Raw genomic sequence first — 16,441 nt, 5'->3', positions numbered from 1 at the left:
CAGACATTGCACCAAATTCCCATTTTTTCAAATATGGTTTTATAAGGGTGTTTGTGTGTGTGTATTCAGTTGTTCTTTAGAGAATTGTATTTGTAAATGAGATGTGAATGTAGAGAACCTTTTAAAGAACATTTAAAGAACATTCATGAACCATTCTAAATACTGTAGTTAACTTCCTTTCAAATTATGTTCCCTTTATTAGTGCTCTATATAGTGATCTGCATTTACACATGTAGGGGATAGAGAATAGGGCACAGTTTTGGACACAGCTTAAGTGAACTTTAAGCTTTTAAAGCAGCGTTCTGCCAGAATTTGTATGTTTTGCTCTTATCTTAAAAACTAATATTCCTCAGTTTTTTTAAATAATAGATTTTGATGTTGTAAGTGTTTTCTGCCTAGTCCATTAAAAATAATTAACCTTAAGATATTTGCAAAAAAAATTTAAATTAATTGATTTTGTGATGCCACACAGTAGTTAAAATAACCTGTTGGATAAGTGGGTGAGTATGTGAAAGTGTATCATGACTACACTGTAAACTTGGATAAGTTCACCTAAATTAATTGATTTAAGCTTCAAATTCATTTATTATTAATGCCTCAAAGTTCTTAAGTTAAGCTTAGTTGAACAAATTATTTTTTTATGTTGAATGTGCTTAAAAATTAAACATTAGATGTAGAATATATTAGTGTAGAATACATGTATATGTGTAGAATAACTAAGGTTTCAATATTTGCATTTTAATTTTTGAAGTTCACTTAAGTCCTCATTAATTAATTGGCTTTTAACCAGCCAAAACACTGACAGAAAAACTTTCACACAATGTAAGAGAGAACACCACAGAAATCAACCAATACACACTGATCATTTACTCCTACAGGGAGCAGGAGCAAGACCAAGTAATTAGCTAACAAATACAACAAAAGCAGCACCTATGTAAAGGTAGCCTATGGAGGATGATTACACAATGACGGTGAGTGCTGGGGGTGGGGGGATTCACCCAGTATACAAATATATGGTGCCAGGAGCCAGTGGGAAAGGACTTCATTTATTTGGGTAAACAGCTTGTGGGATTACAGCGAAGGAATGTAATAGTACAGTGTGTACAATAGTACAAGTATGTGGCCGTTGGATTTACATGAAGAAAATATGCTGGTGTGACACACCTCAATTATGATTTGCATCTAAACATGAATGCATGGTGTTTTTAGGTCTTCGTGATAGTTTCTTATCATTTATGATTATCATTACTACAAAGTGATTAGTTTGTATTGAAACTTACGGAAAACATGCATTTTCTGGCGTGGCCACGCCTGCAACAAATTTTATTGGTCATTGACGGTTTGGGGCTTGAAAGTGCATTTCTGGTCCTGATGATGAAGTTAAGTACCTTAGGTTTGAGCAGTGCAACCTTGATTAGTCTTTCTCATTGGCTGCAGCACCATCTATTTGCATGCTGGGTGTGTCCTCCCCCCCCCACTCACCATCAATGTGTAGTCGTTCCTCCAGACTACCTTCTCTTATGCATGGGTGGGAGAGCATGATGTCTTTAATGGTTGTTTTCTTGTTTGCAATGTTGAGGTTTGTAGGTAATGAGTGTGGTTTAACATTGATTGAAAGCTGCAGCAATGATGTGGTTTGTGAAATTGCAAAATGATATTTTTGCAGGTGTTTTGTGTCATACAATAAGAGTGCAGTTACCATAGCAATACTCCTAAATTACTTCAGTTCTTACACTACCTGCAAGTCCAATGGCTGAGAGCTTAAGGTTTTTAAGTGGCATGCGAACTTGTGAAATGACTGTATTTACCCAAATAGCATGTACCATATTTTTCTGTATGACTGCATGCCCCTTACTGTAGCGGTTTGGTACGAATACCATTAAACCATTAAACCCCTACTCATGACAGTACATAAATGTCATAAACCGAAGGAATATAAGATTATAATATTTTGACCATGGTTCTTCAGGAAACCAAACAGACATCTTTTAATGGTATGGTTTGAAGAACCTTTTCTTTCCTTTAATTGCGTGTATCTTTCCAATGGCTACCACCTCATTTTTTTTAACCATTGATTGGTAATTTCTCTGGGCTTTGTGTTCTAAACCGCGTTGCTTTCTGCTATGAAAATCCTATTACCATCCCAATTTCAATTCAGTTCAATACCTTCGAGCTTCCAGCTCAATTAAATCCTATTCAGAAGCTCGCCTGTGGCACAAAAGCAGTCGCATTGCGAGGCATTAGTTCACACTTTGTAAACTCCTATTAAAATGCGCCACAGTCAGATAACGCTAAATCTGTCATGTTTTATTGCTTCTCTGCTCCTTTCTATCCTTTTGCTTTTCACTCTATCTACCCATCTACACTCTTTCTCACATTGTCTTCTCACATGCACACACAGACACACACATGCTCACAATACCCTGTCACCTCCACCAGCATCGCTGCACACCCCCTTCCACTCCTCCCTCCTTCCCCACCACCTGTCGTCATCTGCAGGGTGTGAATAAAGACTAATCATACAGGGAAAGCAGACAGATAGTTGTTATTTCAGTTCTCTCCGCATTGCCGTCAGGAAAACACCAACAAAACACAGAGCGTGTTACTTATTTTTGGAGAGGTATAAGTCAGAATAAGCCACAATTTGCACAAAGATAGCATCTGTATATAGCACAATGTAGAAAGGACACGGTGTGAAGACCTGACAAGGCTACAAAGCTTTACACAGAAGAAAAGGTTTCATGGAAATATAGAAGTAGGTCTTAGAAATCGTTAAAATCTTCAAAGTCCCGGGTTTCGGCTCTGCAGCACAGCATAAACCGCAGTCGTTCTCCGATTCATTTCTTACAAAAGAAAGAGCCTTTTCTGTCCCGCAGTCTCATTGAGCTGTTCTTAAATGAATTTCAGCAGACATGTCTGAATGGTGTCTGGTTGAAAGAGAACAAGTCTTTTTACGTCCGCATTATCTCAGCCTGCAGAGCTCTGACAGATTTCGGCTTTCACACTAAAAGGCAAGCCACCTGAAAGGGTTTCGTAAGCAGGTATTTACAGGTGCTACTATCATGGACAATTATCTGCTGTCTTTCCCAACCAGAGCATAATTCCCCACACATCTGTGCTTCTTTCGCCTCCTGCGAGGCTGTGTGTTTTTTTCTCCAGTGGGCAGTCCTGGCACTGAGGTGATTGAGCTCCTTTAAAACATCTCTGTATGACTGACTGAGAACATCTTGTTCAGGAAAAGCACAGCCACTAATGTTTCGATTAACGGATGCTTGTGTCCAAATGTACCACTTAGAAAGATGGAGAAGGGAGGCTTGATTATGTGTATGCACATCTAAGTGCACATCTGAGTAAGGCCATGACCTCTTCAGAGGTATCTTGGTATTCAACAACCAAGTCATACATGTATCAGTACACTGTCGTCCAGGGTAAGCTAAGCGTCTGTGTCGTTGGCTGCGTGCCAGTGGTAAAAATCCACATTTCAGTCATAAAAAACCTCATCTTCAGAAATGGAGCCGCTGTCTGTGTGACGTACGTTGCCATCTGGTGGTAAAGTCCTCCGCTCCTGAAGGGGGTGCTGGGATTCTGGCTGAGGGAAGTAGGGCTGAGGAGGCTGTGCAGGAGCCAGAGAACCGCTTTCGGCAACGTTGGCCTCCAAGTGTATGCTGTACAGATGCTGGGGGACCCCCAGACTTCCTCCATCCATGAGGAACTGAGAGAGATACAGGCCTTCAGGGCCTATGGGAAGAAGTGGCTTTAACTGTGACATTCCACATTATAAAAAAAGTCCTGCTTAGCATTGCTGAGACAATTACCTGCTCGTTCATTGTTTCATTAGAATTCAAGGGTATTAAAAATGTTTATCCTGCTTTTGTTGGAGTATCAATGTCTACTGTCGAAGGGGGGACTTTCTACTAGATTTTGGAGGAGCATTGCTGTGAGGAATCGATTGCATTCAACTTTAGCTCACCCCAACTCACAAGTATCGGATGGAGTACCATCATCCCAGAGAACACAGTTCCACTGCTCCACAGCTCAATCAGGGGGGCTTTATACCCCTCTAGCCTATGCCTGGCATTAGGCATGGTGCCCATATGTTCATGTTTATCTGCTCCAGAGAGTCCTATATTACTGGCACAACTTCTCTACAGGGACTAGACAAGCTGTGTGCTGCAATGGGTGCAACGTAATGAATGCATTCATTAGAAGGGGTGTCCACAAACATTTGGACATATAGTGTAGGTGTCATGCTATCCTTCAGTAAAGTATTACATACAAAACTAGCTGCTAAATATCATGTATGTTTATTTATGTCTCACACCTGTGATTTCAATATACCTCTATAAATATACATTGAAATACATAAGAAAATGTAAATAAATTACGAATGGTTATCTTCTCAATTAAAACCAAACCCTGTAGATGTTACATGATGTGTAAATAAACTGTTGATCAGTCAGTTATGTCATATTTTGTTCTATAAATATATCTGTGACACTGGACAAAAGTGTTTTTTTTTGTTTGTTTTTTTGAGCCAAACAAACCCAATTTGCATCTAAACCCAATCTAGGTGTCCCTGAAATCACAGAAAAGCAAAGTACATATCTTATTGTAATCTTTAAATAATAAAACAAAATGCTCATTGTTTTATGTCTTTATTGTAATGCCTAGAACAAATCCATTTTAAGTTTGAATGTAATGTTTAATTTATAAATATTAGATATTGCCTGCCAAAGATAATGTAACAGGCTATGCTATTTACCGTTCATACTCAAAATCAGCTGAAATGTCAGCTTAGTGTTGTACAGACAAATTCAATTTAGATTGAGATTAGATTAGATTAGTTTTAGATTAGACTTTTTAATGATATGCAATTTTCCATAGCTCATTATTTGTATTGCAGACTTAATACTTACCATTCATGTTTATTAAGCTTAGATGTATCTTTGAACTGTTAGTCTAGCTAAGGTCTTTCTTGGGTAATAGCAAAGCACTTTTGTAAGTCGCTCTGGATAAGAGCGTCTGCTAAATTCCATAAATATAAATGTAAATGTAAATTAAGGAACAATTTCTAACGATTTGCACAGTCAAAACTGTAACTGCAGAAATACCCTTCTGCACTTGTACATCTCAGTGTAAGCCAAGTGTAAATTGTATATTGAAGAGTCAAGTCAAGTGGGATAAAAATGGTTCTTCAAGAGTTCTTTAGTGAAGGCAAATATTCTATTCACTCTAACGGGTGGAAAACCTGTTGAATAAAGAACTATACCTTTGTCAAATGCTTCTAGTAGGTTAAAGTTAACAAGGTTTTTACACTTGAAACACAAAGCTATTCCTCTGTGGCGTCACTCCTAGAAACTCCAATTCCGTGTTTTTGAGAGTGTACTTTTTGCAGGAAATGACATACCCTAACTTCAAAAACAGGTCATCTGAGGGTGAGGGCGTATCAACTTTCCACTTTCAATAAAACGGGACTCAAATGCACCTCCGAATATAAGTATGGTTTTGTTGAGGATTAGTCTGAATAAGAGCAGTGGGTGGAGGAGGAATGACTAAAAATCTTCATGCTGAGATTTGCCAGCATGGTGGCAGTAATAGGGGTTGTGTGAACCCTGCAGCTAGAATTCAGGTTTTGGGTGCTTGATGGTCTCGCCTGGCTGTGTACAGACTGCATACAAAACAGAGAATAAGTACGACAGCCTTCACTCTTCCTCACAGATTCCACTCTACTGTGGCAAGGCAGACTTTGGGTTGAAACATGGGGCATAAAGCATCCAGACACACACATTTCCATCTGCTTTCAGAGGAAGTCTAATTGAAAAAGCCCACTAGTCTTGAACGTCGGATCTTTCTATCTCTGTGAGTCATCTCCTCTTCACAGCATGTATGTGTTTTCAGGGAGATTTCACTCACTTATCTTTCCTTTCATTCGGGCAGCAGATTAATCAGTAACAGCACAGGATGTTGCGACGTACCTCGTGCTGTATCCATCTGTTTCAACAGGCCGTATTTCACCATTCTACATCTAATTACTCCACAAGGACCATCATCATTATCATCATGTGATGATTGCATTATGGTAAGTACTGAGGTCCGCGGAGGCCAGAAAGAAAAAAACACATGTATATTACATGTGAGGCTGGTTTACTGTAAATGCACTGTTTAAAATGAAGCTGCCCACAGGGGTACTTTGGAGTGAGAGGAATGACCTTTGTGTCCCTAGAGAACCTTTCAGTGGACGCTTCTTTAAAAAAGGGTCATGTTCGTAAATAAGATTACAAAAGAAAGAATCTCCTGAATGTGGGGTTCTATACCAATTAACATTTTTCTCAAGAGCTAAGAATCATTTAAGACTCTAGATAGGAATAAAAAATAATTAAATACATGTATTATTGATTTTTTGGGTAGAGTATATTATGGCAACATCACTAAGCTAATTAGGCTAATTATCTGCCTATAAATAATGAATTGCCTCATTGTATATTGTATATTATAACAGTACATTCGAGTGGGGGTACACTCTTAAAAAGGTTCTTTTTAGGGAAGTAGGGATCTTCAGGGGATCTTCAGTAAAGGGAAAGTTCTATAAATGGCCCATTGCTTCGGTGGAAAACGTGCTCTATATTGATCTACACTATCTGTCCTGTTTGTGGACACCCCTTCCAATAAATGCATTCAGCTCAAACAGCTTGTCTAGTTCCAGTAGAGAAGTGCTGCCATTAGACTAGGACTTCTGGAGCAGATAAACATAAACCTATTGGCAGACAGGGCTAGAGGGGTATAAAGCCCCCAGAATTAAGCTGTGGAGCAGTGGAACTGTGTTATTTGTACTTCTAGGATGAGTTAGGGAGTTGGGGATGGGGTGGGTTGGTGATCATCCAACATCATGACCTCACTAATGCTCTTGTTGCTGAATGCAATCAAATGCCCACAGCAATGCTTCAAAATCTAGTAGAAAGTAGAAATCTAGTGCCTTCCCTGCACAGTCATGACAGTTGCTTCAAGTAATACAAATTGTACACTGTTACCTTGTAATAAGCCTGTGCTGGTAGTGGCGTGATCCACAATGTCTTGTGAAGGCCATACGTCCATCGCTGCCTCGGCCAAAGCAAACTGTTCTGCTACTCCTAAAAACGAGAGGAAAATCTTGCTAAATGCCAGGTTCAGAAAATCTTCTGTAGTTCCTTTTGTTTCTTCTCTCAGTAACATCCATTTCTGAAAGGTTCTGTGAGAGATCTTGTGGAGAAACCAATGTCAGAAGAACCACTTAGTCTTGAGATGCACACTATGCTCATTTGCTAAGCTTATCGTCACTAAGCTTATCTGAGCTACCAGATAGAATATAGCCATGTACCTTGTAGGTCTACCAACAGTTGGAGGCTGGTGTACAATTTATGTTAGCCACTATCTAGCCCTGCATCAATGGCCAGTCTCCGACAGCTCTGGGTATTTGTGTAGTGTTGGTGCAAAAGACTATAAAGTAGGCACAACCCTAAAGTTACCACTGAATCGAGGTAAATTGTAAGGTGTTTCTAATAAAGTGGACACTGAGCTCATAAATGAAAACACTACTCAGGTGTGTTCACCTGCTGCGAAGCGGGCCTCCTTGATCTCATCAGTCAGGTGGGAGTAAAGCTGTTCATCCTCCTGCAGTGTAGCCCCCGCTCCTCCCCAACCCCCTCCGTCCCTGCTCCAGCCACACCAGCCCCCTCCAGCTGTCGTCTCACCTCCCCAACCCTTCCACTCGATCAGGTGGGCAACCCGCCCCTGCGCCATTGCCGTAGGCTTGGTTATGTGCTCCTTAATAGTGGCCACCAGACCTGTGCAAACAGAAAACAAGGAACGGCGGGGTGAGAGGGAATCGAATGAAAGAGAAAGAATGGGGACAATTAAGAGGGACAGGGAGGTGAAAAGGTAGGGTAGGTGACAAGAGATGGGATGAAAGAGTGAAAAGAAGCTGAAAAGGTCAGGGATGAAAGGAAGGTAAAGGTTCTGGGAGCAAGAGATGCAAGGTGGTAGAATCAGTAATTATCAGCCATTTAAGGTCAGAGCATGACTTGCCAGCGATTCTCTGGAAGTGTGTGTACGTCATTAACTGTGAAAAATCCCTGAACTGCTTCTGCTTGGGCACGCTGTTTATTCCCTTATATGTTTGATTCTTTCTGTATGCCTTTCAAATGGTTTTACAGAGAGTGCATTTCTTCAAACAACACATTATCCAAAAACTAAACCTTTCAGCCATTCCAGGCTGCCGCCCTCACTCCAGTACATTCCTTGGCTTCTTGTGATTGACTTTATAATTACACTGTCAGGATTAAAAGAGCTTTCGCTGGGAAAAAAAAAAATCTGAAATCCACAAAACATTATTAGCCTCTGTAATTGACTTCCAGGAGAGAAAAGTCAACCAGAAAGGTAGTCAAAGAGAGAGAGAACTGCAGAGAGTGAGAATGAGAGAGGAAGACAGGAACTGCGCTTATGAAAATGATGTGCAAGCAGCGGGAGATTACATTAGCAGCGTCTTGTGGAGACCAACTGGTTGTCATACAGAATGATTCCGAGAACAAAACAGAGCAAAACAGTGACACACACACACACACACACACAGCAGATCATATCTCCACGCATCTCTCACCCATCAGGGAGGACGTCGCCAGCTCCCCAATGCTATAGCCACTGCTGTCCTTCTTATCTGTCACAGAGCCATTGTAAGGCTGATGATTGCCCTAAATGGATGGAAAAAACAACAGCGAGAGAGAGAGAGAGAGAGAGAGAGAGAGAGAGAGTGTAGCACACATATTGTACATATTAATCTGAAGCATGCAGTTATAAACAGTTGGTCATAAATAGAAGCTAACATGAGCAGAACAATACACTCATGCAAGAACCAGGCAGTAAATCACCAATGCTAATTAGAGGTGACAAGATAGCTTTTCTAGCGTGTGAATGAATGCACTTGCATTGAAAGTGATATTCAATCCAGTTGGATCTATACTGTGGAATTTATTTACACACTAAACTGCATATACTGCACATATAACTGCTCTATAATCTATGCTTTATAATCCACTGAATTCATTTCTTATTTTGTATTATATAGGGTTTGTGGATGAAACACCTTGGCAATGGGCTGTCCCTCAGACCAGTACTGACGTTCTCCCATGGGATGCTGCTGGTCATTCTGGAGGTCTATAGGAGAAAAAAACATGCAGTTAGTATGTATTATTAATAATAATACAACCATAACAGACACACAAAATAATTAGATAAATAAAACAAAAAAATTAAAACAAAAAATAACCTAATAAAAAATGCAAAACAATAAGCTAACCAAAGGCCTGAGTATAATGTAAGGCCATAAAGGGAAAGCCCACCATTTATTTTACATAATACAGATAAAACGTGTTTTAAATGTATTGTTTTTCCACTGAATTTCAATTAGGATATTTGCCAGGATAACTGCTGCCTGCAATTTGACAGTGCTTTTACAGTATAAATATAAAACTACTGAAATTACAAAGGAAACAAACTTACGTTGCTAGTATAGACAATACTATAGACAAAACTTCTATATAGTTATGTGCATGTTAAATTACAGATAGTTGTTGTCATTTTACATACATTACATACAAAGCAGAAAATGCTGTATAAATATTAATATGATTCTTATTGTAAAAAAGAAATAAATATAAATTGTAATTATTGGCAGAATACCTAAAATGGGTTGTTAATTTACAGAGAATTTCAGAGAAGGCTTTGTATACAATTTTAGAGAAAGAAACATTAAAAAGTATAGTAGAGTTATATTCCATAAAATAGGATTTTCTTACAGTGTAGAACTTTTTTTGTCTGAATAAAAAAGATTAGATTATGACCTTTCATTACTACAGATTTACAGTGGTGATAGTGATAGGAACCAGGGGTTATAACGTCTCAATGGACAATAATGGACCATAAGTCTCTCTGAAAATGAGATCTTAAAGGTGTGATGACCAGGAAATGTGGATCTAAAGGGAAAAATCATTCCAGTGTTGTGTTCACCACCTTTTCACCACTGGACGTTGTGCTTCTTACATTCTTGATTAATGCTCCTTTAAGGTGGGTGTTCATAAAAAAGTATATGGACAAACAATGAGTATTAGTGTGAGTACAGTGAATAAATAAGATGGTGTAATAGGCTGACATCCAATCAGATACTTGCTATGATGTTTATATAGTTAGTATACACAGATCAGCCATAACATTAACACCACCTCCTTGTTTCTACACTCACTGTTTAACATACAGGAGCACTCTGTAGCACTCGAATTACAGACTGTAGACCATCTGTTTCTCTGCATACATTGTTAGCCTCCTTTCACCCTGTTCTTCAATGGTCAGGACCCCACAGTACCACCGCAGAGCAGGTTGTATTTGGGTTATCAGCCTGTGTGTTCTGTTGTTTGTGTGTGTTTGGTGGTGTATACATTTCAGTGTGCGCACACACTTCCTCACGTATTTGAGTTTGCATTGAAGTAGATGGATGGAAACCACTCCTGTTGCTCCCACATTGCCATAGCAACAAGCAATTGTCTTGACAACCCATCCCAGGGGGATCCCCTGGTGTGCGGGAGCAAATATTCATCCCCTTCCCTCATCTCATCTCATTCACTCAGGACTTTGCAGAAGACATCTCATCTCACCTCTGAGGGTCTCCCAGGACCCCTGATACTACAGAACAGCCTGTTTGTTAATGCACATTGACAGACAATGTACAACCTTGGCAATGGCGTTAGTCCGGCATGTCCTCTGTGGCACTCCATCCAATCTCTCTTAGTCATTCACTCAGAATATCCAAAGCTAGTGTCCATAGACTCCGAATTCAGCTCTGACACTGCCAGAAATGAGCCACATAATACCTAATACACACCATTCACAGCAATACACAATTCCTAAAACCTAAATGGAGAGATTACTGAACTAGGCAAAGAACAAGACACAGTGTAAAGTGCAAAAGCAATAAAAGCTTTAATAGATGTTATCTATTACCCCACAGAGTTACCACACACCACGCACTAACCAGCCAGGCCTTTAGAGAGTCAAATGCAGTATTGCCAGAGCAAACGCTTGCTCCCTGCCATTTCCTTCAGAGGCATGTTAAGGTTGAAACGTCAGACCCTGTCATTTTAGATCTGTAAATGCATTGTGTTGCAATGTCCCTTTGGGCTTGGACTTAAAGAAGCATTTGTTAATTCTTCTCTCCCTTTTCTTACTAAATAAAACTGTGAAATATGTAGAACATAATAAAATAATGCTTATGTTAGCAACATCATCAGCACATGTGTATTACATGACTGAGAAAACCTGTGTTGAAAAACTGAGCCCCAGCCCTTGTGTGTGTTTGTATGGGAGTCTGCATGGGAGACTCTTTAACACCCTGTTACTCCATATCCTATCTCCATCTGTTGGGCTAAAACAACATGGAGGAGGCCAGTTAGCACCTTGTTTTGGTGTTAACATGTTGCCACCCAAAAACTTTACAACAAGAAACACTCTAGAACAAGCCAACACTGCAAGCCTTTTTTCTAAAATAGAGAGAATTACAACACGCAAAGGGGATGAAGTTGACGCAGAATTAGCATCACTACAGGTCTGGAAACACTGCAAATCTGTATAATGAACTGTGAGTGACAGACCTTATATAAAGTAGTAAAAGCTGAGTGAAGTAAAGTTTGGGTGAACCTCTCTCACAGAAATATATGTAATACTGCTCAACTGCAGCTAAAAATGCTAGCCAGCTAACACAGGTAGTGACTGATAAACTCATGAGAGTTCATTACAAAAACTATCAGACTAATATTTACAAGCTGAATTCTAAATGTTTATAGGTGTAAAATGTCACTAATAGGAAGCTAATTTGATAGTGGACAGAACCCTATATCAGAGTTTGTAGAGCATGTGGGGAGCATGATGGCCAGGAAAAGTGGATCTAAAGGGGGAAAAAATTGTCTAAACCACTTGACTAATGCTCCATTAAGGTAGGTGATCATAAAAAAGTATCTGGACAAACAATGTATATAGTATAGTACAGTGAATGAATAAGATGGTGTAATAGACTGGCATCCAATCATATCTGCATATGTTGTTAACCTCCATTTACCATGTTCTTCAATGGTCAGGAGCCCACGGGAGCCCACAGGACCACCACAGAGCAGGTTGTATTATTTCTTGAGTGATGGGTCATTCTCAGCACTGCTATGACACTGTTAAAATGTGTTGAACTGTGAGTTTTTAAACAATGTGTCCACTCACTGTCCACTCTGTTACCTAGTTGGTCCACCTTGTAGATGTAAAGTCAGAGACAGAGGCTCTGTATCTGTTGGCTGGATATTTCTGGTCAGTGGACTGATCTCAGTCCAGCAGTGATGCTGAGGTGCTTAAAAACTCCAGCAGCACTGCTGTGTCTGATCCACTCGTACCAGCACAACACACACTAACACACCACCACCATGTCAGTCAGTGTCACTGCAGTATCCAACACTCAAATAATACCTGCTCTGTGGTGGTCCTGTGGGGTCCGGAACATTGCAGAACAGGCTGAAAGGAGGCTGTATGTAGAGAAACAGATGGGGATCAGTCTGGAATTACTAGACTACATTGCAGACTAGAACTACAGAGTGCTTCTAAATGGTAAATGGAGTTAATGGTGTTAATGTTATTGCTGATTGGTGTATGCTGGTTGCCGTTGTTGTTTACAGCCTCTCTTCTGTCTTTTTTATTAAACAAATTCCACTCAGGATTTCCTCAGAAAAGTACATTATAACAAAACCTATCACAATATTCATTGTATAGCAGATCCCTAGACTCTTAGCCTCTGCTCCCTCCCCCTCTTATCTCTCCAGAGGATTTCCACCTGATGCACAGAGAGACGAGAACAGAGGGCTTTCTCTTTTCGTCCTCCTCTCTCAACTCTCTCTAATAAAGTCCGAAGCCCAGAGAGACTTCACCTTTATCTCAGCGTCTGGAGCCCTGCCATCGAAACACACAGCACCCGTTACATGTCCAAAACAAGTCGCTCCCTTCTGCATGTTAAATTAGCGGCACTAATCGGCCAGTCAAGTCTTTCGGCACAGGATGACAGAGCACAACACCCTGAAGAGGTGCAAGCAGAGAGTGAGTGCTTTAAAACGACTGCCTCTGCCAGCCACTGTAACACTTCCCACTAACGTGAAGCAACATGACGATCCGATCCTGCAGACCTGTCATCTCTGCCTTTCCATGCAATTTAACTTTGACAGGACAAAAGAGATGATGACAGTTAAAGCCACATAGGATTTATAAAGCCTTTTTCTTTTTCCATCAAATGAGTGACATGTTTGCACTGATTTTCAAACAGTATATCTTTAATATGTCATGTTTTCCAAACAAGACCATTCGACCTCATTCCTCACAGAGGGCATAGGTGTATGTCTGTCTGTATATGTCTGTGCTGACTCTTCTTGTATGTATTGTCAACCAAAGGTTTTGTAAAGCAGTTCTTCTGTCTGCATTATTTACAAACAATTAAGATGCTAGTTCAACAGTGATGCTCCAATATGGAAGGTGTGGGCCGATGCTGAGATCTGATGTCTTATATCCGATAGCCAGTCGTTATATACATTTTCATAGTATTAGGCAAGAGATCCACCTAGATCAGCACTACAGAAAAATACACACTCATTGAGCACTTTACTAGGAACACCTACTCACTCACTCATGCAATTCTCTATTCATCCAATTATGCCAAACATTATGGAGATATGGGCCAGCAGCTTCAGGTAATGTTCATGTCAAAAATGTCATCTCAGTGATTTTGAGCATGGCATGATTGTTGGTGCCAGACAGGCTGGTTTGAGTATTGCTAGAACTGCTGATCTCCTGAGATTTTCAGCACAACCGTCTCTACACGTTACTGAATGGTCTAATAAAAAAATGAAAGCCAATGACAGTTCTGCAGAGAGAAATTGAAACTTGAAAACTGAACAGTATAAATCCATGTATCCCACCTGCCTTGTATTAACAGTCTGGGGAAGGTTTTCTTGGCACACCTTGGGCTTATTGATATCAATCAATCATTGCTTGAATACCACAGCCTACTGGATGGACCATCACTCTTCACTATGATGCTGTAAATATGGTACTTAAATGCTTGTCTAGCCCCCAGAACAACTTGTGAATTGGTGTAGACGTCACATAATGTGGAGCTTCTTGAAACTTTAAAAAGGTCCTTTAAACAAAACTGGCTCTTTAAGAAAGCAGTTGTTGGAAGCTTCTTTCAGGAACCTCTTTTACTATTAATGTTCTTTGTCCAATAGGTATAAATACTTAATTTGACCATATGCTAGTTTGCAGAAATACAGTACAAAAAACTTAAACTGCCTTATGGATCTTCTATGGGTTCTATGACTTGTAACAGTAGATGAAACCTATTGATGCTATATTGAACCATCAGCAGGTTCACCATCACAGAGAAGAGCCATTTAACCACATATAGAACCATTTAAGCTTTCAGAGTTTTTTTTTTTTTTGTGTTTAAGCACGAGTCCCCATGGTTCTATATCTAATCAGGTCACTAAAGAACCCTTGAAGACCCCCCTGTGTGAATAGTGTAGAGGATCCACACAGAGTTAACAATGTAAACAGTATTATTGAGGATGCTCATGAGACTGTGTGGCCACTCTATAGAAACAAATAGACACAAAAAAGCCCCCCCAAAAAAGAAAGTTCAAACATGAAGAAGCAGACAGACGCACAGGACACGTACTCAGACAGGCAACTATGCCAGCAGAATAACAAACTTAGGGACGATTAAACAGGCAGGCAGATGATCACACCAAAGAGGCAATGAAAGAACAGACTGACTGACAGACAGAGTTGTTACACAGACTGACAGCCACACAGACAAGTCAGACAGACAGAAACTGACCTTGGTGACCTTTGCAGAGGCAGGCGCCCATGGTGACCATCAGCCAGGTAGTTATCTGTTCACCATGCTGAAGAAGGAAAGGATGACAGGGAGACCAGGGAGACCAGGGAGGAGTGAGGGAGCTTCAGAGACAGGGGGTTGGAAAGGGGTGGGAAAAAAGCCCTAAGATTGAAAAAATCAAAGATATTAGACGGGGGGGTTTCAAGGAGAAGCACAAAAAAAAACTTGATGTCTCCGATATAGTGAAGCACTTCCTGCCATCTGTGGGGCTGAAAGAGTGGGGGAAGTAGGAGATAGATAGACAGATAGGGGGAGAGAGAGAGAGAGAGAGAGAGAGAGAGAGAGAGAGAGAGGAAAACACATTGCCTGCTTGCTCCGTGGTGTTCCTCCCTTACACTCCTCCTTTCTCCTCCCCCTCTCCCTCTCTCTACTCTCTCCCTCTACCCCTCAACCTTCACACCCTTTGCTAGCTGAAAACTACAACCTCTTCACACATGTAATGAACCATAAAAGATGGGTGGTGTGAAGTAAGAAGGAAAAAGTAGGCAAGACCACTTTGGATGTTATTAAGGGGACAGGACTGGGGAACACAGAGCATACTAGGCTGAACTTTTTACTGTAAGCTAGATGGTTAATGCAAATTTACATAGCAACAATAATATTAGACAATCTTAATATTTATTTTAAAATAAATATAATATTAATAATCAGAAACAACGCATATGTCACAGCCTTTTAAAGACGCAAATATCCTCACTTTTATGGAAAACACTGGGGAAAGTGCATGAAACCATGACAGCTCTCTGCTGCCCTCTAGTGCTCTATTCTCCCAGTGCGGATACACGTGAACATCGCACTTCACCCAACAACCACAACTCGATTGTCTTACTTAAGATTTCACACTTTTCTGCGTGTGCAAAAAAACGACAAGGAACTCACGCATCAATCTGTGACCTAAAAACTGATATCTTCCCAGACCTTCCCACAAAATACAGCCTAATCCCCCAAAAACTAACAGTGCTCTATTATTCCCAGGGACAGAGCCTCAGCCGCGTCCTCGCGACCGGTGAAACCCTGTTCCCATGGCAACCGCGCTCAGACTTCGAGGCTTCCATTCAGTTTACCGATCCGATTCTTTCCTGATTCGAATAAACGAGTCGAGTCCAAGTCTTTATCAAAACTTTATCCTCATCTCCTCCAAGTTCGCACACACCTGCTCATCCAACGTTTATTCTAGTGTATATTACCAGGGAACGCCCTCTGCTCTTCTGGATAAGCTTTACACAAGATGTTGATGTCGAGGATTTGATTGCATTCACCCACACTAGCGTTAGCGTTAGTCAGGTGCTAACTAACTAATGTCGGATGATTCGTTCATGGATAAAACACCACGCCAACGCATCCCAAAAGCACTGGGTGTAGCTCCATCGATCTCTCCATGAATCTGTCAGCAATTGGTGAACATTAACGTAGCTGAATTCAAGAATTAGAAGGGGGTTA

At 40.5% G+C, this 16,441-nt stretch overlaps 1 protein-coding gene across 1 annotated transcript; it reads right to left on the bottom strand.

The window, feature by feature from the left end:
* Nucleotides 1-2,529: 2,529 nt before the first annotated feature.
* On the bottom strand, nucleotides 2,530-15,403 carry fam131c (family with sequence similarity 131 member C). Its single transcript, XM_072697205.1, has 6 exons — nucleotides 14,942-15,403; nucleotides 9,116-9,186; nucleotides 8,633-8,723; nucleotides 7,587-7,820; nucleotides 7,029-7,127; nucleotides 2,530-3,738 (listed from the first exon to the last, which is right to left on the bottom strand). The coding sequence occupies exons 1-6, from the start codon at nucleotides 14,979-14,981 to the stop codon at nucleotides 3,482-3,484; spliced, it is 792 nt and encodes a 263-aa protein (XP_072553306.1). The 5' UTR covers nucleotides 14,982-15,403; the 3' UTR covers nucleotides 2,530-3,481.
* Nucleotides 15,404-16,441: the final 1,038 nt, after the last annotated feature.

The sequence above is a fragment of the Salminus brasiliensis genome, chromosome 14, assembly GCF_030463535.1.
Source record: "Salminus brasiliensis chromosome 14, fSalBra1.hap2, whole genome shotgun sequence".
Lineage (NCBI taxonomy): Eukaryota > Metazoa > Chordata > Actinopteri > Characiformes > Bryconidae > Salminus > Salminus brasiliensis.
This window is presented reverse-complemented; position numbering and strand designations above follow the sequence as displayed.